The sequence below is a fragment of the Mauremys reevesii genome, linkage group 9 (assembly GCF_016161935.1).
Source record: "Mauremys reevesii isolate NIE-2019 linkage group 9, ASM1616193v1, whole genome shotgun sequence".
In the NCBI taxonomy this organism is placed as follows: domain Eukaryota; kingdom Metazoa; phylum Chordata; order Testudines; family Geoemydidae; genus Mauremys; species Mauremys reevesii.
Window position 1 is genome coordinate 32359686 of NC_052631.1, and position 22180 is coordinate 32381865.

General features: G+C 41.3%; 1 protein-coding gene across 5 annotated transcripts in view; it reads left to right on the plus strand.

The window, feature by feature from the left end:
- TRIP12 (thyroid hormone receptor interactor 12) overlaps nt 1-22180 on the plus strand; it is a 167600-nt gene that overhangs the window by 55628 nt on the left and 89792 nt on the right. For 3 of the 5 annotated variants that reach the window (XM_039487403.1, XM_039487404.1, XM_039487402.1), the window contains exons 3-4: nt 9270-9395; nt 10424-11223. In XM_039487403.1, coding sequence (XP_039343337.1) covers nt 9270-9395; nt 10424-11223 — 926 coding nt within the window. The remainder of the gene's footprint in view (nt 1-9269; nt 9396-10423; nt 11224-22180) is intronic. The other 2 variants (XM_039487405.1, XM_039487406.1) reach the window with 1 other exon arrangement.

Genomic DNA, 22180 nt, shown 5'->3' on the forward strand with positions numbered 1-22180 from the left:
AAACTTGCTGCCTATTTCATTTGGTGACCCCCCCCCCCACCTCAGGGTCTTTTTATGAGGAGTAAATTACACTTCCTTATTTACTTAGATCTCTCTCATATCCTCTCTTAGTCCTCTTTTCCTGTTACTACCAATATAATACAAAGCTCTACCATTTATGCTCGCCACAACCCTGAGATAGGAAAGAAATGCCTAGCTATAGTGGCTACATATTTGAAGAGGTAGGACACTCACATATACCCAAATCTGTTTTGGCTGGTCAAAGGCAGACTTCATCAGGACAGCCCTGATCTGTCCTTCACCTGTTAGGCACCTGGGCATCAAGAGAGATTACAAAAGTCTCTGAAATGATGGTTCATAGGAGTCGTTATCAACTCTAAATCAGCAAAAGCATGTCTTCCCAAGAACAGGTTTCAGTCTGTTCAGACAATAATTACCAGTATCAAAAGGAATCCATCAACCACAATAAGAACCTGCTTCAAATTTCTGTACCACATACAAGCTTACACGTACATAACATTGTTAGCCAGAGTTCACCTACATGGACTTTAGCCAACCATGCAATGGATGCATCTCCCCCTGAGGTATCGGGTGAGTCGGAGTTGTGGTCCCAGCTCTCATGGGCCACCAGTCCAGTGACTACATAATCCCAAGAACATACAGAAGGGAGTACTCTTCGCTTCCTATAGACACTGATCGTAGATGCATTAGGAACTGGTTGAGGTGCACACACCTGGACCATGTCAAGATACAAGGAACTTTGTTCCCAAAAAGATAAGACTAAATATAAATGTTACAGAATTACAAGTGATCAGATTAGCTTGCATAGCAATCCTAACTGTTCAAAAGAATTCTACTGTACAGGCTTTCAAACAACACATCTGTAATATGTCATGTAAACAATCAAAGTATCCCCTCATTTTATCAGGAGGCAATCAAGTTATGGACATGGTGTCAACATAGGTTTACCTTAATGTTTCATCTTCCAGGAATCAGCAAGAATTTGACATCCTAGGCAGACAGTCCATTACCAGCTGTGAATAGTAGCAGAATTCCATTATCACGCCAGTATAATCCCGGTATAGATTTGCTTTGCTACCAAAGACAACACTTAAGAGGTCCATACTCTTGTTCCAGCAAAGACATGATCCCAGGATCCTTGCAAGACTTTTTTTTTTTTTTTTTCTCCCCGTGCTTGGGATCAAGATCTCATGTAAGCATATCCACCCATTTTGTTGAATCCAAGAATGATATGCAAACACACTGATCTTGATGGATGACCCTGATGGACAGCCCTGGCTAATATGTCTGTTCAGCCTCCTGTACTACTCCTAGACATAATAGCTCCAGATTGTCTTCCAAAATATCACTTCATCCAGACCAGAAATCACTACATCCAGCAGCCTGGATGCGGGATGGTTGAGTGCTACTGACTTCACTGTTGAAGTGCAAGAGATCCTGCAGCGAAACAGAAAGTTGGCCATGAGAGAAAATCTTTTCTATTTAAAGAAATATTTTCTTATTTGGACAACCAACCACAACAGTGACCTCTTAGAGGCTGTCTGCCTAAAATCCTTGATTGTATTCTACATTTTAAAACACTCAGGACTCTCAGGGTATGTCTACACTACCTGCCGGGTTGGCAGACCTATCAATCCAGCGGGGGTTGGTTTATCGCGACTAGTCTAGACGGGATAAATCGACCCTTGAGCGCTCTTCTGTCGACTCCTGTACTCCATCGCCGCAAGAGGTGCGGGCAGAATCGATGGAGCGGCAGCAGTCGACTCACCGCAGTGAGCACATCAAAGTATGTCGACTTCAGCTACGTTATTCATGTAGCTGAAGTTGCATAACTTAAATCTATTTGGTATACCAGCTTTTTAAAGAGAAACTCGTAACTGTTTTTTCACTGAATATTTTTTTTTTAACTAGATTGATTTGGAAGTGTAAGTCATCCACTAATTGATGAAGTTATGAAGACTTTTTTTTTTTCCTTTATGGTCAGGCCATTCTGTAACTGTCTGCTATGGGTTTTGTATTTTCTGTATATAGTGACCAGTACCAGACCCTTCACAATAATTGCACTACATGGATAACCACCACACTAGATCACACTAATCTGTATAGTCCTGAAAGCCCATGGAGTTGTTATGCCAGGTTGTAAAAGGGGAGACGTGAAGATAAGGAGACTGTAGACAAGTTATACATAAACCTTCATCAAAGAAGAAAAGTAGAGGGGCTATTTAAGAGGGTAGTGAGAGTAATCCATCAGACACAAATATTGGGGTGCATATGGAGTGTCTGCCCAACAGAGTTCTAGTCTCTTGTGTATATTAGGTTGCAAGGAATTTTCATGGTAATTGGGGGGGAAATTAAAGTATTAACTCTTTTTATATGGAATTGTTAAAATATTTAAAGCTATAATAAACCAACGTGGGACTTGTAATTGAAAATTGCACCTCTAGTGCATGTTTACACTACCCTTTTGTTGGTATGAGTTATGTCACTTGGGGGTGTGTGTGTGGGGGGGACACCTTGCCCCTGAGTGACATAAGTTACACTGATAGTGCTGTCCACATCAGCTCTTCTATGGTCTCTTCTGCTGGCATAGAGCGGGTACGCAAACAATCTTACAGTGGCACAGTTGAATCGGTACAGCTGTGCCACTGTAAGTTTGCTAGTGTAGACATGGCTTTAGGCTTGAAAGACTTCTTAAAAGTAGCTAATAGAACACAAGTGGAATATAATCTAGACTCTGAAAAAAGCTTGAGAGTCTGATGCTTGAGGCAAAACAAGGTGTCAAATCCTGTTGTACACTAAATTGGCTGAAACCTAAAGGAATGTGTAAAAATAGCGAACTCTAAAAAGATTAGTATTGCAATAACAATGTTCAATATCTTCACTTGGAAAAAGAGAAGACTGAAGTAGCAAAACTGGACACGAAAATTGTTCAAGGCTAGTGATCATTATGAGGAAGACTGAACAAGTAAACTCACAACTCAATGGTAGATAAATTCTTGTGCTAAACTTACTGTAGTGTATACAGTGGAGTATTATTTGAAAGCACTGCACAAACACTAATCCTTGACACACTCTTATGAGGTAGTGGGGAGGTTGCCTTTCCAGCTATAGGGAGCTTAGTGTCAGCTGGGATTAAACTCCAGAGTTTGCTGGCTTCCTGAACTCTGCCCAAACCAATAAAACTACTTATCTAAAAAAATCCAATTGTCATTTATGTGCAGTTCAACAAAGATGTCTGCTCCATTTCTCTGGTCTGTTTTCCCCTTCTCTCCCTTCCTACGGTGGTTTGATAGCCATAGTCGGTTAATTCCTCTTAACAACATTTGACTTTGTTAAATCTAAACCATTTCCTTTAGCATTTCTAGCAAGGTTGCTATTTTGTCCTGGGTGGAGAGTCCTTATGCTTAGCTTACAGCTTTGCAGAGCAACTACCACTTTACACATACTTTGCCACGGTGCACTGGATGCTACCTTTTAGGTCAGGGTAGTTAATAGGTGGACTACGGGTCAAATCTGGATTGTCAGATTCTTTTGAATAGACCCAAAAATCTCTTTATTTACTTAACATTGATTTTTATATTTTCTCTGGAATCTAGACCTTGACTATACCTTGACCAAGAAATTTGGACGTTAACCTAAACCAGGGGTAGTCTATTTTTTGTCATGATCTAATCTTGCTCACCACTTGTCTTGAAGCTGGATACTACTCATGAGTTTCCTAGTGTCAAATATATGTAAATCTGAGAAGGGTTACTTTATACCCATGCAGGCTTTCTCCAAGTTACCCTCTTGGGTTTAGCCCCTTTCTCATGCAGTAGTATTGCAGTAGGGTATTAAGCAAAATTTGGAAACAAGTTTGCTTAATACCCAAATCTTAAGTGGTATTATCCAGGAGACTCTTGTGTTTCTGTCTTCATCTGCCACTAGAGAAGTAATGATAATTATTTGGTCTTCGAGAAACCATATTAAAGGTAAGATGCTACTCAGTTTGCAATTGGCTATCTGTATACAATAAACTGATATGCATATAGCTACTGAGGTATAACTGTATGGTGTGCTATACCAGGTACTGGCATGCTTGTTTCTTAACCTTTTTTTGTCATGAATTTGATCACTCTAGTATGACCAAATTTCTAAGATAAATACCTTTTATTAGAGCCACAGTACAACATTCTGGCTTGTAGAGAATTGTATAGAAACACTCAAACAAGCTAACTGTTGGGAGGGGAGGGAGAGAATGAAGTGCATTGACCATTTACCTTTTGAAGGCTGTCAGCTCAGTTACTTCCACAAAAGGAGTGAACTTGGGAGCTCGACTAGCTATGCAGCCTTCCATATGAGGCCTGATTTTCATCTCAATATAAATTGTATATTAGTACCATAACTTTTCAAAAAAGCATCACAACCTTTTTCTCTTAACATTGAAGTTCTAACCATAGAAGAACAATTGGGATCTCTTTCACGATACCTTAGCACAAAGCATTACAGCCCATTCTTTTGTCAATTTCCTATCTTCTGGAAAACCTTTTTTGACACTACTTAATTTTGATTTAATACTTTACATCTTCAAACAACTTCGCAAACAATATAGTGCTCTGTTTACCCTTGTTTTTAAGGGTTTATTGGCTTAAAAACAAACTGAACTCTCTGAGGTTTAAGAAAAAATGGATGCACAACCCTGGCTTCAAGAACTTTGTCAAAATGACCTTAGGACTGTTCAGAAAGGTACTGTAGGTGGTGTCTCACACTCTAGAGTAATTGACCTAGGAGGTTCTTTTTGCTTGTACTGAGTCATACTGGAAGTTCCAGTTGCTTATGGTTGGCCTGCTTACCTTTGTCTCAGCACCTTTTTTTTTTTTCTTTTAAAGAATATCAGGGTTGGAAGGGACCTCAGGAGGTCATCTAGTCCAATCCCCTGCTCAAAGCAGGACCAGTCCCCAGAGTTTTGCCCCAGATCCCTAAATGGGTCCCCTCAAGGATTGAACTCACAACCATGGGTTTAGCAGGCCAATGCTCAAACCACTGAACTATTCCTCCCTGCCCCCTGCATAGCTTGTAATGGAACAAGCTACGCAGAACTCAGGTTGAGGCAAGTGCATCAGAAGGAGTGCTTATACGTATTTTTAGCATTTTCCTATTTTACTTGTGCTTATGTCATTTAGTAGGGCTTCAGTTGACACCCTACAAATCTCAGACTTGTGATGGGCAGCTGCTTCTCCTTCTCTGAAAAACAATTGCCTGAAGAGTCCATAGAACATTGATTTTTATCCTTTCTCCTTTGAGAATCCATTAACTGTCTAGATGACAATCCTTTGGGCTCAAATTTCAGCAATATGCTGCCAGCAAAGATTCACACATCTGTTTGTTGGCTAGACTACCATAACGATTTCTTTGACAATAGATAATACTGTCTGTATTATAAAGAGAAATAGGTAAATGGCCCTCTAGCCATTCCAGACTGAGTTAAGCATCCTGGTCCTAATTTTCAAAGCCCCTCCAATGTCTCCAATTTTGAACCACTCCATGAATGCTGTACAACAGTGGTGCTGCTGTTCAGTGCCTAAGAGAAAGCTAGCTATCTCCTGGGATGAAACTTTTGTTTTTGTGAATATTGTCCAATTGTGTGTGTATTACTGTAGCTTAAGGTGAGGTTATGCCTTTTCTCCTTTATAACACCATGCAAGATGCACAGGTCATCCCTTAATGGAAACAATGTCCAGGTGTCATTCTTCTTCACACACATTCCTAAAGAAACATCAGCAAATTCATCCCCACTGAGGAGTATGAACCTTCAGATTCAGTCTTCTAAAGCTGCCTAAAATTCTATGTTGAGGTGCTAAAATATATATCTCCTATTTATTTAGCAGTGAAAGGTTTCAATGCATGGAGTGATGATGTTGACATTGATAGTACTTGGAGCATGGGAGTATCAAGGGTTTGAAGGGTATAATATCAGTTTTCTTCCTTCTTAGAAGTGGTTTCTCTCACTGAGTGCTTTTAACACACAAGGAAAAGTCTCTGAAAAAGCTTTGAATTAGGGAATAAGACTTATGAATTGTTTGTGCCTTCTTTCTTTAATTAAATCCCATTTGCAGATTCTGTTTTCAGTTGTTATTTTGGACCATTGATTGTGTGTGCTGGTCTGAATTCAACTGAATTTTTTTTCTTTGTGGAAGCTTAAGGTGCCACCAGGAAGAACCAATTTTCTTTAAGATCAGACTGCCATAACATCAAATTAGCTATTCAGCACTAACTGAACCCAAGTGGGGAAAAAATCGAACTGAAATTTAAATGGGCCTGTTCTTCCCTTTTCTGAGGAGAAAAGTGGTGCACTTCGAAAATCTTTCACTTTTTTTCAAATGAAAACCCTTTGAAATCTCATTGCATATGCCATTTTAAACTTTGCTAGCCCAAACCTCAGCTGGCAGAATGCTTTGTATAGAGTGGACTGGGGTACCCTGATCTTTGAAGAATTTAAAGCGGCCTAAAAATGATTAAGTCTAGGAGGACTTAACTCCCCGTACTACTTAAAATATTTTCTTCCAGCTGTTGTCTTACAGTTCTCAGTCTTCAGGTATTTCATATTCAAACTATCCAACATTTAATCTTTCCACAATCACTAAATGAGCATAATTGGGAGAAACACAAATATATCATCTTAGACAACTTTCAAATATTTATTTTGTAAACTGTATTATGATTTCTTGGAGCAGTTTCAAATAATTTGCCTTGCCTGCTTCCAGTGATGGCAAAGAACAAGAGATGGGATTAGAGGAAGGCATTTTCTAATAGATTTATACAGTATACGTAACTCTCGTTTGTAACATATGTGGGTGAGATGTCACAAGTTGTGGCAGCTTCTTAAGTGCTTTGACTGCCCATGAATTAAAAATACTGCACATCCGTGGATGGTGCTTTCAAACTAAATGTAGCTTTAAAGTACATTATGAAAAGGTCACCTGCAATAGTGGGCCTCTATGCCCCACCAACTCTGATGGCTCATTCTGTTGCATGGGCTCATTTTAGTCACTTTCTGCATTCCTTCTTTGAGCCACCACTGTATTGCCTTTAGATCAGTTAACTTTACTGTATCCTTTCTTTTGAAAGGGTAACGTACAGTCTCTTGGGGGGACACTGTTGGAACTTCTTTCCCAATGGTAAATCGGTTACATTAAAAATGCCACTTAATAGGGGGGAAAAATTAAGGTTTTTTTGTTTGTTTTTTTTAAATTTAGTTTCCTCTAGTCACAAGCTACAAAAACCCATATAGGAAACAGTTTCACAGATTTGAAAGTGAATAGCATTCTATTTTTTTTATGTGCTGATAAAGCTTTCTTTCTCAGTCCATGGATCATAATCTCTTGATTTTGCAGCTGTTTCATAGCTGCTGTTTCTTGGATCCATTATTCTTATGGCTTGCCTGTTGTCTTGGTAAGAGCACTTTTTGTAGATTCTCAATAGTTTTTTTGGAAACAAGCTGTCAAAAATGCTTTATTAACCTGTTAAAGCTGGGACAGCTGCTGCTCTCTGTCGATGCACAGCTCCTCTGCTTTCCTCTCCATCGCTGCTGGTGTCTCTAAACAAACTTTAAGAACTAGATTTGTCAAGGCCAGAGGTGCTCACAATCTCTTACCTTCCCCTACTTCAGTATAATTTGCCAAATGCTCAGGAATTAGACATGCTTAGTTAATAGCATGTGTAAAATTCTGATTCTTGGGTAACTGGTTATGTCTAGGACCCTACCAAATTCACAATCCATTTTAGTCAATTTCATGGCCATAGGATTCAAAAATGTGTAAATTTAATAATTTCACATATTTAAATCAGCTATTTCATGGTGGTGTAAGATCCTAACCCAAAAGACGGTTGTAAGGTTATTGTAGGGGGGTCGCAATATTGTCACCCTTAGTTCTGTGTTGCCGCTGGCGATAGCGCTACCTTCAGAGCAGAGTGGCTGGAGAGTGGCGGCTGCTGGCTGGGAGCCTAGCTCTGAAGGAGACATCGCTTCCAGCAGCAGCGCAGAAGTAAGGATAACACAGTATGGCACCCTTCTGCACTGCTGCTGGTGGGGTGCTTCCTTCAGAGATGGGCGCCCAGCCAGCAGCCACTGCTCTTCAGCCACCCACCTCTGAAGGCAATACCGCTGCCAGCAGTAGGCACAAAGGCAATACCAGGACCCCCCCCCAATAATTTTGCGACACCACCGCCCCACCCCCACCATGACCAGCTTTTGTGTTGGGACCCCCAGTTTGAGAAATGCTGTATCTATTATAAGGTAAAGTGTACACAAGACCAAGGTCCGTGACGTGTTTTTCACAGTTGTGAATTTGGGGGCCCTAGTTATGTCCCTTAAGTATCTTCTGTGTAACTGGAAGAAACAAGTTACATTCTGGAGTAGCAGAAGTATTGGTGGTGGTTTTTCGTAAAGCCTGGTCCTCTTCCTATATTATATTCTGCATAATAGGGTCTACTCTTACAAAGTCAAAGTAGCAACAGTGGAAGCACATGAACGTTAACAAGTGAAATACAGCCGATGAAATATCTAATAGTATAACCCCATGGTACAGTCTATGGATAACTTATAAAAACTAAATAATTCTTCCATCAACCTTGCTACCAGCTCTTGGGGGAGGTGGATTACCTATGCCCATGGGAGAACCCTTACTGGTGGATTTGTGAAATTGAACAGCAAATGGGCAAACTTATAAACACCTTTTTAGTGGATAAGCTCAGATGCATGGAAGCATTCAGCGTTGAAGTGTTAATATTTTTCCCTGTTTTTAAAAAAAACTGCCCTAATTTTGAAAGTGTGGGTTGGGTGTGGTGTTGGTTGTTGTTGTTGTGTTTGTTTTTGTTTTAAATCTGGTCATGTCTTGTTTTTCATGCTTGAATTGATAATTGGGAATTGGTTGGGCTTGCATAGCAGAATGACTGCAGTCAATGTCACACTTAACAATTGTTTAGGTTTGAAACTTTTTTGCAATGTCTTACTTATTCAAGATGCCCCAAAATAATTTGGTTAGAAATCACTACTAAGTGCATTTCATTTTACAAAACATTACATGACACTTCAGAAGAATAAATTTTAGTATTATCTTGTATAATGATGGGTTGATGTGAAGAAGTATGTGAAGTTGTACTTGCACTAATATATTTTTGTATAAAGTACAAAAAAAACCTTCCACCTACAGGCTTGTATCTACATCTCAGATTCCTGATAGCTTTCTGTTTTGACTTTCTGCTGACAGGTCACATTTAGGGCAGGCAAAACATAAGGCACATAGCCCTCCTGAGAGTAAAAAATCTATTTCAAAGGCACCCAAAGTGCAGTCTAATACTACTACTGAGCAGTCCAGGGGACACTTTTCTAAAAGGTAACTGCTTCATATTCCTGTTAACAAGTGTAATGTGCACTTCAAGAATGTATATAATACTCTAACCATATTAAATTATCCTAAATTGTTTGACATCTAGTTTTTACTAATCTAGGGTTAATGCTCAACTGATGTATGTCAGTGTCTGAAATGTTCATGCATCGCATTATACTTAAGTCACAAATTGAAACACCATTTCATCAGTGATGGGGAGAAAATAAATTCTGCATAACTAGCTCTGGATTATATACTGAAAATAGAAACTTTCCTACATGTTGGGTAAGATGCAAATTTCCCAAACAGTTCTGAACTGTGTAATATATTAAACCAAATATAAAATGATCTGATATCAGACTGCTTTAGTGATCAGAACCTTGGTGATGTCTTATTTGCTTACCATTTCCATCTTCCTGCCCCTTAAATTAGAATAGATCAGATTTCATCCTGTTGAAGAGAACTAAATCATTTTGAAATATTTCATTACAGTCACATGAAATAAGAAAGGTAAATTGCAATCGCTTTATTAAAAAAATTCTCACTTGTATATGAGGAATCTTTCCTTATCTGAAATCCAGTTGACTGGTTATGCATTACTGAATACTCCTTGGTTTCTTGTGGAACTTAGTTCTGAAATAGGTATACAGTATACTAGTTTCATAGTGGCTTGAGGTATTTTGGTTGTCATCTGTAAAACAAGAGTTACTATACTGCAAATGGTGTTTAAAATCATCTCATAACGTCCCCAAAAATCCATAGATGGCAGTGTTTCATGCTCTTATTTTGCAGCTTTTTAATTTTAGTTTGGTCATGCTAGTAAAATTACATCATTTGAAATCTGGAATGCAACCTTTTTCATCTAAGCATGTTTTTCTTTTTTAATGTAAAGCTCGTAATGGACTGTGATTAGGATATATCTACATTTTCTTGAATGACAATAATTAGTATAAGTCAGGTCTCAATTATTGTAATAATGTAAAGTTTCTTGTAACTTAGTATTGTATTAACTCTGTTTCTGCTTACTTCTGCAGAGGCTGTAGTTCATCTGCAGTTATAATACCACAAGAAGACCCAGACAAAGTCAGTACTTCAGAAAGGCAAAAAACGGGGCAGGTGCCTAAGAAAGACAATTCTCGTGGAGTGAAACGCAGTGCTAGCCCAGATTATAACAGGACCAATTCCCCTAGCTCTGCTAAAAAACCCAAAGCACTTCAATATACTGAAACGTTCTCCGAAACAAACAAGCCACATACAAAATCTAAGAAAAGACACTTAGACCAAGAACAGCAGTCGAAATCTGCACAATTGCCATCAACGAGCAAGGCTCATACCAGAAAGGGTGGAGCTACCGGTAGCTCCCGAAATCAGAAAAGGAAAAGGACAGAGAGTTCATCTTGTATAAAGAGTGGTACAGCAGTTGAATCAACTGGCGTTGAAGAGAGGTCTGCAAAACCCAGCAAACTGGCTTCAAAATCAGCGACCTCAGCCAAAGCTGGGTGTAGCAACATCACTGATTCTTCTTCTTCAGCTTCTACATCCTCCTCCTCGTCTGCTGTTGCCTCTGCTTCTTCCACTGTTCCTCAGGGTGCCAGAGTAAAACAAGGAAAAGACCAGAGCAAGGCGAGGCGTTCCCGTTCTGCATCTAGTCCCAGTCCCAGAAGGAGTAGCAGAGATAAAGAACCAAGTAAAACAGGTGGCTCTTCAAAGTTTGACTGGGCCGCTCGCTTCAGCCCAAAAGTTAGCCTGCCTAAAACAAAACTGTCTCTACCAGGCTCTTCAAAGTCAGAGACATCAAAACCTGGACCTTCAGGATTACAGGCTAAACTAGCAAGTAAGCTGATAAATATTTACTTATTTATTTTTTATTTTGGAAGGGCGAAGTGTCTTATTTTTGAAACTCAGCCTGGATAAAACTTTACATAGACTTTTTTTTGTTTTGGTTCTGAAGCAATCTGCAAAACAGTTCCACTAGACCTAAGCTTATGAATTTTGAGCTCTCTAGTAAATGCATCGGCTTATGGTTAAGTTCTTGTCTGATTAAGACAAGATTAATTTATGGTTAAGTTCTTGATGATTTAAAATTCAGTTTTTCTGGCTCATTGTATATGGTATAGACTTCTAATAAATGCTCCTCTATGAAACTTTATTTTAGATGAAAAATGACTGTTAAAGTTAAGGGCCAAATGCTGAGGTACTGAACATTTGCAAATTCCATTAGAGCCTATGGGACCTGCAGTTTTTAATCACCATGGCCCTCCCCTTCCCATCCTCTGCCCTAGAATTCTACTTCAGAATTTTATTGGGTAGATAAGTGTACCTCTCTTCCTTTTAAGTATAGACATTTGACTCATAAAACATAGATAAAACTATAGACAACCTTTTTATAGATTCCAAGGCCAAAAGGAACCACTGTGGTGATTTAGTCTGACCTCTTTAGAGCACAGGTCATAGAACTCCCCCCAAATAATTCCTTTTGAACTAAGCATATCTGGAGGGGGAAAAAAAGCCTTGTGTGATCAAAATGAGAATACAGTACTACCACTCTTTTTCAAAGCTTGGGACTTTATTATGAAAATCTACCAAAATCAGGCCTTCACATTTACCATACAGAACATTTAACTTTGTGTGAGGTTTTCATGTTGACTTCTGATCAAGTTTTAAAGGCAAAATGCAGAGAAATATTTAAAACTTTTAATGATTGTGTGGGCTATGGGATCTTTCTACTTTGATTCTTGGTGCATCCTTCTTGGTTGCACCTTCATTGGATAGTCACCTCACTTAAGAGTTTGTACTAGGACTCAGGTGGTCTGTGTTAAATTCCTAACTCTACCACATACCATCTTTAAGATACTTCTTGAGACTTTATGTTTGCTTCCATTCTGTATTTGTAAAATGGGAATAATGTCTCTCACAGTGGAGTTCTGTGGATACATTCATCAGTATGAGATGCTTGAGTGCTATAGTGATGGGTTGTGTATAAGAACCTAGATAGACTATCAAGGTCATGCAAGGTCACCTGTAAAGCTGAGCTCCTGTGAACATTTTCTTCAATTCCTTTGCAAGGCTTGGAACACTAATAGCTTAAGAACATAAGAACGGCCGTACCGGGTCAGACCAAAGGTCCATCTAGCCCAGTATCTGTCTACCGACAGTGGCCAATGCCAGGTGCCCCAGAGGGAGTGAACCTAACAGGCAATGATCAAGTGATCTCTCTCCTGCCATCCATCTCCATCCTCTGACGAACAGAGGCTAGGGGCACCATTCTTACCCATCCTGGCTAATAGCCATTTATGGACTTAGCCACCATGAATTTATCCAGTCCCCTTTTAAACATTGTTATAGTCCTAGCCTTCACAACCTCCTCAGGTAAGGAGTTCCACAAGTTGACTGTGCGCTGCGTGAAGAAGAACTTCCTTTTATTTGTTTAAAACCTGCTGCCTATTAATTTCATTTGGTGACCCCTAGTTCTTGTATTATGGGAATAAGTAAATAACTTTTCCTTATCCACTTTCTCAACATCACTCACGATTTTATATACCTCTATCATATCCTCCCTTAGTCTTCTCTTTTCCAAGCTGAAGAGTCCTAGCTTCTTTAATCTTTCCTCATATGGGACCCTCTCTAACCCCCTAATCATTTTAGTTGCCCTTTTCTGAATCTTTTCTAGTGCTAGAATATCTTTTTTGAGGTGAGGAGACCACATCTGTACACAGTATTCGAGATGTGGGCGTACCATGGATTTATATAAGGGCAATAATATATTTTCAGTCTTATTCTCTATCCCCTTTTTAATGATTCCTAACTTCATTTCTACTCTAATTCCTCAACCAGACCACATTTCCCTAACCTCTTTCCCTTTTAGCCTGTATTTAGAGAACCCCCAACATAGGAGAAGGCATCTAAACCAGGGGTTTGTGGCCCCCTGGGGGGCTGTGAGCCAGTTTCACGGGGTCTGCCCCTCTTCCTGCTGGTGGTGCCTGGGGCTGCAGTTACTCCTCCACTCCCAGCCCTCTTTGACTGCTGGCACAGCCAGTAAGAGCCGTCCAGGTGGGGTGACCTGGCTCTGGGGCTTGCAGAACCCTCAGGAAGCAGAAACCATAGTGTGTGTGTCGGGGGGGAGACCCTTCTAGCACACAGCCCCTAGCTATCCCCCTGAGTGGGTTTCAACCTTTTTGACCTGAGGGCCCCCCACTTTGAGTTATAACTTTTGGTTGTGCCCCCTCAACCCACAGAGGCTGAGTCACACAGCCCCTCTTCTCCCGCCCCTTCCCAGTCAAACTATGCCTATGCTAGAGGGACCACACCCCTTGCCCAGTGGGACTGAGGCCTCCTGCTGGGCCCTGGAGTTTATAGCACGTTTGGAGGGGTGGGTGGGTTGGTTGGGCAGGGGGTGGGGGGGAGCTCAGAAAGAAGAAGGTTGAGAACTCCTGATCTAAACTATTGCCATAGGCCTGAAAGGCTGGAGCCATGTTTCTTAACCCTTGGTCTTGTTTACTTCAGCACCTTCTTGTCATCTCTCTTGTTAAGATCAAAGGGGATGAAACCTGCTCTCATCAAGGAGGACTGACTGCACTAAAGTGGAGCCTTCAACGCTAGAGTGCTGATCTGCATGTGGCTTTCCAATTTGGTGTTCTAGACCAACCCTTGCCTAAATTGTAATGCATCACACAGATAATCACTTTCTTGATATGCTCTTAGCCAAAAAACAAACTTAAAATCTTGCAGTGCATGTCTCAAAGTTTGAGTAATCAGATTTTAGTGAAGCTTAGGATGTCACTGTCATTCACTGTTGCTCCATCTACAGTAGTCTGCCACAGCTGGGCTTAGTCTATACCGAGAAAACTAGGACTTGTAACTTCCTTGGTGGAAACTATAGTGGAGACTTGACTTGTGCATATCTTGTCTTTGTGCAATTCTGTTCAGAGCAGGGTTAAACTAACTTAAGTAAAAACGCTCATTTTCTACTACAGCTACTTGTAGTGGTGAATTTCAAGTCATGATTCTCCTAGGGTAGGAGAGAAGAAACCCATAGCTCAATCTTAGTTTTTATCTTAAAGACTGAAGCAGTGGCTGAGCAAGAACTGATTAAATACATCTTTCTTTGCAGTTATTCACTGATCATAATTCCAGCCCTGTGAAACACAGGCTTTAGTGACAACTCTGTATACTACAGGAATCGGTGCCAAGTAAATGACTTTCTCAACATGAATAACAAATTAATTCCTTTGAAAGTCCTACTTGCCTCATATGTCACAGGACGTCACAATCTCACCTACGTAATGTCAACTGTTTTATTTGCCAGATGGTGTTGCTGAGCTCCTTTTACGTTCTGTAATGTCCATAAAAACAGGGCGAACTCACATTTTAAGAGACTATTCCAGCAAATGAACTTCTATTTATATAGAGCTGTAAATATACACAACTTTTTTTTACAAAAGCTTTGGCCTCCCTTCCCGGCCTGCCCAAGATCCTACTTCAAGTTTAGCAGTCCAACTTGCCTACGGCGGGGGACATTATTTAGGTATAGGAAGGTGTGGAAATACTATTGGTAAATTTAGGAGGACTTTGTAAACAGTGGACCTTAAATGAGAAGAGGGGACTTTGAGGAGTCTCAGAACATAGTCTGAGGTAGAAGATGATACCTTGGTAGTTAGAAGGAGGGGACAAGGTAATCTTTTATTCCAATAAAAGATATTCCCTCACCCATCCTCTCTCTCTCTAATATCCTGGGACCCATGGGGCTACAGCTATAAGGACATACAACAGTAAATAAAGGAGCATTTAAAGGATAGAGGAGAGAATGAACAGTAGGCAATGAGGTCAGAGTTGTGAAGCGTATAGGAACCTGGCACTGGAAGAAGGGAAGCTTTGTAAAGAGATTTGGGAAGTGTAGTGGCATGGTTGGAGCAATGGGAGAGGAAGACTAGCCTAGTACTTCTCGGGGTATGTCTGCTCTGCAGCTGCAAGCATGCTTCCCATTGTGAGTAGACATGTGCTAGCTCAAACAAAACTATTACACTAAAAATAGCAATGTAGTTGGGGTAGCATGGGCAATGGCTTGGGCTAGCCACCTGGGTTCAAACCTGCCCTGACCACCTGGGTTTTTTTCTGCAGTGGTTAGCCCAGTCCCACTGTCCATAGTACCTTGCCTACATGGCTACTTTTAGCGCACATCTGTTTACTTCTGTCCATAGTGTAGACATGTCCCTGGACTTGCTAGCCAAATGGCCTTGTGCTCATCTACAGAAGACTTTTTTTCGTGTAAACTGGTTTGGGATTTAATTTTATTTATTTTTTAAAGGCATGACACTATAAAGAGGGGGTAACATATGCATTGTTTGTTGACCTAACTCATTTGAGTGGAAGCAGGGCTAAGCTATCATGTGCTTTTAAAAAAATCTCATCCTAAACTTTCAGATCAGGGTCAAATAAGCAAAATAAATGTTCACATCAATTTGTGAAAACTTTTTTCAAGAAGTGCAAGTTGGGTATTGGATTTTCCACTCAGTCAGATAGTACCCTTTAATATGACATATATAGCTTTGTGTAGTCTGTTTTTCTACTTCAGGATTTAAAAGAAGAAAAAGGGAAGAGATCAGTCAAGTGTGTGACTGAACAGAAACTTACTTCACAATTGTAAAATTTCTAAAATGCATATTTACCTTAGAGCATTCTAGATATGTAGCAAAATTTCAGTTGAAAAATCACTGTGCTGAAGAAACGTTAACCTCTGTTCTGGAGTTGTCATAGGGCATTTGGGGAAATGTGCATATTAAATGTTTAGTTTTTCTAAAATAGTATGAAAGTAGTTTTTCATTTTACTCTTTTTTTAAAAACAAGTTGGATTTCAGTACAATGAAGTTAAATATATGGACATTGCTTAGCCTGACATTTTCCATATTAGCCAAAGGAGTAAACTGGCAGGCCAGAGATGGACTTTCAAAAAGAAAAACATGGGGAGAGACCTCGACAGGTTCAGGATAGGAGCCTGGGGAGAAATTTAGAGACCCTACTACTTGAGTTGGTAGGAGTTATAGAAGATTAGGGTTGGAAGAGACCTCAGGAGGTCATCTAGTCCAACCCCCCTGCTCAAAGGAGGACCAACCCCAACTAAATCATCCCAGCCAGGGACTTGTCAAGCCGGGCCTTAAAAACCTCTAAGAATGGCAATTCCACCACCTCCCCTAGGCAACCCATTCCAGTGCTTCACCACCCTCCTAGAGAAATAGTTTTTCCTAATATCCAACCTAGACCTCTCCCACTGTGATTGGAGACTAGAGCCGGCTTTAGGGCGATTCAGCGGATTCCCTGGAATCTGGCCCCGCGCCTCTAAGAGGGTCTGCAATGTCCTGAAGAAGCTGCCACCAAAGTCCCATCACTGTCTTCGGTGGCAGCTCAATTGCTGCCGTGGAGGAAGGTCCTTCCGCCGAAGGCACCAGTAGCCGATTGAGCTGCTGCTGAAGTCTGGGCACTGTCGTCGTTGGCAGCTGAATCGCTGCCGCTGTCTTCAGCGGCGTTTTGGCAGAGGGACCTTCCTCTGCGGCAGTGATTGAGCTGCCGCCGAAGACAGCAGCGGGACTTCAGTGGCAGCTCCTTCAAATTGGGCCCCGTGGTGCTTAAAGCTAGCCCTGCTTGAGACCACTGCTCCTTGTTCTGTCATCTGCCACCACTGAGAAGGTATTAGAATTTCTGCCAGGATGCTGTTCCTGAACCTGGTTGGGTGTGTTTTGGGAGGTGGGAGAAGAAAGATGTAGTCTTACCTAATAACTTTCCCCAGCAGCAATATGAAATTAACACTAGGGTGACCAGATGTCCTGATAAAATCGGGACCGTCCCAATATTTAGGTGTTTGTCCCTAGATTTCGCTCCACTGACAGCACTCCTCTTCCTTCTTCCTCCTTCCTTCTTTCTTTCTTCTCTGCTGGCAGCACTCGCACTCCCCCCCCCCCCCCTCCTCTCTGCTGGCAGACACCCCTCCTCCCCACTGTCCTGATATTTTTCTCCCTCTCATCTGGTCACTCTAATTAACATTGTTTCCAGGGTTATGAAGAGTATCCCTGAAACATAATGTAACTTCTCAACATTTGTCGAGTCACATTAGGAAGGCACTCTGCAATCATATGACAGAAACTTACTTTAAAATATCTTAAGGCTGCTATTTTCAAAAATAGGAACCTAAAGTTGGGGTTTTAAGTCACTTTTAAATATGGAAGGAACTAGGATGTTAATTTGAGGCTTTGAAAAAATCTTTGCGGGAGGGGGGAACTGAAAATCTTGGTCTAAATTCTGCTTTAAAAATGATTTTAGCCACTCTTGATCACTAGGGAAAGGTTTCCACTTTTCGTGAGTAAAAAGAGTTCTAAAGCCCTGAGAGAGGCCTTGGCAAGCTAAACTTGCCTGAGACCTTTACAGCTTGTACCTTTTTATAGTTTACTGGTAAACACCCTTGGAATAATTATTAAATCATGTATTAAGGGATTTCAAAACTGAATCATTACTTGTTACTCTAAATAACTTGTATAAATATTGTATTCCGCGTGCTTTACTGTGTGTGTGGGGGGGAGACAGTATTACTACAATTTATCTGTTAGACCTGCCTTAAGTTTAGAGTCAAACATTTTTTTGATCACTTTAACTATATTGTGTTAGAAATGATAGCTAAATTGGTGCAAAATTTGGATGCAGTTAACCATTGTAAAGGTGATTTTTATTGGTATAATTTAGCGAAATGACTACACAATTTTTTTAAATTGTTTTAACTAAGACTTTAGGTGAGTTGCACAAACTGTGCATCTCCTATTATAAAAGTAACTGACTATGATACAGAAAATGTTTGTTAAATTTGTACAGTTCATTAATCAAAGCTGATAAACCAAATGGCTGGTGACCTTGTTGTAGCCACTTTGAGGTCACTCAAGTAATTTTATTTTTTAATTTTTGCACGTAAAACACTCTTCAGGATTTGGGCAATCACTTTCCTGTTTTGAAAGGAGGTAGAGTTATTAACATGGTGCTTTTTTTTTTTTAAGTGTAGCTGAATTCCTTCAAGTATTAAGCAACTGAGTTTGCATAAAATGTAACTTTTTTGTGTGAAGCCAGGGATACATTGTTATCCCAGAATTGCAGTTGTAGAAATTGCTCTTTCCTTCCAAAACTTGTTGGTCTCTTGGCTCTGTTGTATTAATCTAGGACTGAATAGGGTTTCACCCTGATCACTAACTGTTTTTTGCAATTAACTTTGACAACAGGTACCTTTGCTTGAATTCAGTTAGAATTGTAGCAATCTGATGCATAATGTTGTTTGAACTGTATGTTAATGTATTTTCTTTATGTAAGTTAAGAAACATTTTTCTGCTGCTTCATAGCCAGTAGAGGGAGCACAGATAACTCTTCCATAGCAGTATCCATATCATTGAAGATTATACACAAGTAAGGCTCTGTGTTAGTCACAGATTCTGTGACTTCTGCAGCGGCCTGTGTGGCTGACCCCAGGGCCGCCCAAGCAGCTAGCCCTGGGGACAGCAACACCGGTCAGTGCAGGATCAGCTCTGCAGCCACATGCTCGGGCAGCCCCATAGCCAGCCACTGCTCTGGTGGAACCGGGCAGTTGGCCCTGAGGACTTGCCGAGCAGCGGCCCCAGGGCCGGCCAGAGCAGCCTCTTTTCCCCTCAGGTTCCTGCCCCCCCTCTCTCTCCTTCCCCCCGCCTCCCCCGGATTCAATCAGGGGTATTTATGGTATAAGTCATGGATGGGTTACAGGCTGTGATTTTTGTGTTTCTTGCCCATGACCTGTCCGTGACTTTTTTTTTTTTTACAGAAAAATACTCGTGACTAAATTGTAGCCTTATGCACAAGTGATCAAAGAGCAGTTAGTTTAAAATTCATTTAGAAATTACTTTGTTTTTTAAGACCAAAACTGATCTATTTTTTTTTTTCTTCTTCAGTGCTGGTTAATGCATCCTGGTATGGTACCTGGGTCCTGTAGTCTTACATCTCTGAAATACAGTAACTCCTCACTTAACGTTGTAGTTATGTTCCTGAAAAATGCGACTTTAAATGAATTAATGTAAATGGGAGGGTTCCAGGGAAATTGTTTTTGCCAGACAAGAGGCATTATATACATTTTAAACAAGCAATTTAATACTACAATCATCATTGCTGAGTCTGAAGCTTGGTTGAGGTGGTAGAGTCAGAGAGTGGAAGAGGGTGGATTGTCTGTCTGCTCCTCTTGCTGAACTTTCTGAACTTGAAAAAACATATCTAGAGATTGTTTTGCTTTCCTTCCTCCCCCCCCCCCCCCCTTGGTAAATTTCTTTATAGCAAGTCATTAGATGACCAACTCCCCTAATCACTTTGGAGCTGTGTTCCCTGTCAGGATCATCATCACTCAGGATTTGCAAGTCAGCTTCAATCGTTTGGAAAGCTTCAGAAAGACATTTTGGCAGTCAAATTTCGATGGGTTCGTGGTTCTTCTGCTTCTTGGCCCTCTTCTTCCATTGCTCTTGTCACCTCTAGTTGCATCAGATCTTCATTGGTTAGCTCTTCTCTGTGTGATTGCGGAAGTTATGTAACGTCGGCTTCTTCCACTTCATCAAAACCTGCTTTCTTGGCCAAGCCGAGGATATCTTTCTTCATAGCAGGGACAACATCTTTAAATCCTTTTAAGTCATTGACACGTTCAGGCCACAACTTTCCCCACACAACATTCATGCACACCTGAGTAACTTCAGCCCAGGACTCACCAATGTTGTTGATGCACTTCAGGATGTTGTTGTCATGCCAAAATTGCCGAATCGTAGGTTTGCCTTCTCCATCGGTGCCTCTGATGAGCTGGTAGAAAGCAAGGCGTAAGTAATGCGTCTTAAATGCAGCGATGGCTCCTTGGCCCATGGGTTGGATGAGTGATGTGGTATTAGGTGGTAGAAAGACAACTTTGACATTTTCGCACAGGTCGTCCAGGTTGATTGGATGAGCCGGCACATTATCAATAAGCAATAAAATCTTGAAATCAAGATATTCCTTGGCACAGTATTCCTTCCATGCAGGGACAGCATACAGAGTCAGCCATTCTGAAAAAATAGATCTTGTTATCGATGCCTTCTTATTGGATCTCCAAATGACTGGAAGTTGTTCCTTTGAAAATCCCGAGTGTGTGATGTTTCAGATTGGTACATTGTCAGTGGTTTCATCTTCTTGCTTTTAGGTGGTGGTGCTGCCAGAGACATGGTTAGACTGTCTTTAGCTGCTTTAAATCCGGGCTCTGTCTTTTCCTCTCAGGAAATGTAAGTCCGCTCAGGCATCCTCTTCAGTACAGGTCTGTTTCATCGACATTGAAGACTTGTTTAGGGGAATAGCCACCTTCCTGAACTATTTTCTTGAGATAGTCAGGGAATTTTTTTAGAGGCTGCAGTATCAGCACTAGCTGCCTCACTGGACATCTTGATGTTATGTGGGTGGAAGCGCCTCTTGCACTAAACACTGATCAAACCATCCCTGACTTGCTGTGAAAGTCTGTGATCCTTCACCTTGGTCTCTCCTCAAATTGTCATACAAACTTTTTGCCTTAGCTTGTATCACTAGCAAAATTAGAGGTATGTCCCACTGGTTTTGGTCCTCTATCCAGTGAGAGAAGACTCTCTCCATATTTTCCAGCAAACTGCTTCTTGATTGATTGATTTTTTATTGTAGTGGCATTTAAGCAGCATTGCACACAGAGCACTAGCCCTGATCTTTTCGGCATTGTTCCGAATTGTTCTCATAGTGGTCAGAGTAAGACCTAGAGCGATGCCAATGTCTACTGCACGCTCGCCTACATCAAAATGTCTAATTTAGTAACCCAAGCTAATGGTTTTCCTGGTTTTCTTGCTGCTAGTGGTACTGCTACTGCTAGGCACTCCACTATCACTTGCTGGACGCTTTTGACTCATGATGCTGGGTGATGCTCCTCCGGACGCGCATGCATGTGCTACTCTTCACTCCCTTCAGCCTGGAGTGGCTGGGGTCATGCAGCATCAATCAGCTATTGCAAAGGAAAGAATTTGGAAAACCCATGTCATTCTGCATAGTAATATGCTCCCCTACTGGAAGCCCTGTGGGTTTAGGCTAAGACTAGTTATGGAGGTTCTTACTTTCACAGGAGCCTTGTTGGAGGACCAAAGGCCTCTCTTCCAGGGTGCCCTGGAAAAATGGCTCCGCTGTATCTTCCCTAGTAACCATGCACTCAGCACCTAGGCAGCATTGCAGCCAATGTAGTAGTAGGAGGAAAATAACGTTTGCTGCAGGGCTGTGCCCCTCTCTGCTGTGTGCATGCAGGGGCAGAGAGATGCAGCTAGCATTAAAGTGATTGGCAAATCTGTGCATTTCACAGACTTTCGTGGGAGCAGGGCCAGGTTCTGTGCATCTCTACGCCACTTTCCCCCTTGCTATGGTGAAGCAGGCGCTGGAACGCTATTCCTGTAACTTGCTTTGGGCGGGTTGCTGCCCCCCTGTGTTCTTACCTCCCTCCAGTGGAGGGTGAGGAGCAGATGGAACATTATTCTGTAGCAAGACAGCAAGGCAGGAGCTCTGCTGTGCACCACCCGCAGCTGCTTTGCGGGCAGCTGGTGGCCTTGCAAGCACTTGGTGTAGAGCCCTATTCCCGAGCAGGGCCGTTGGGCCATAAAGCGACAGTGAATCTCTTGGTGGGCGGGGGGTGTAGTATGCACGTGCTGTGTGTTCACAAACATACTGTACATACAATACAGTACTAAAATTGGGAGGTTCTCCTGCCTTACCCTACACAGGCACAG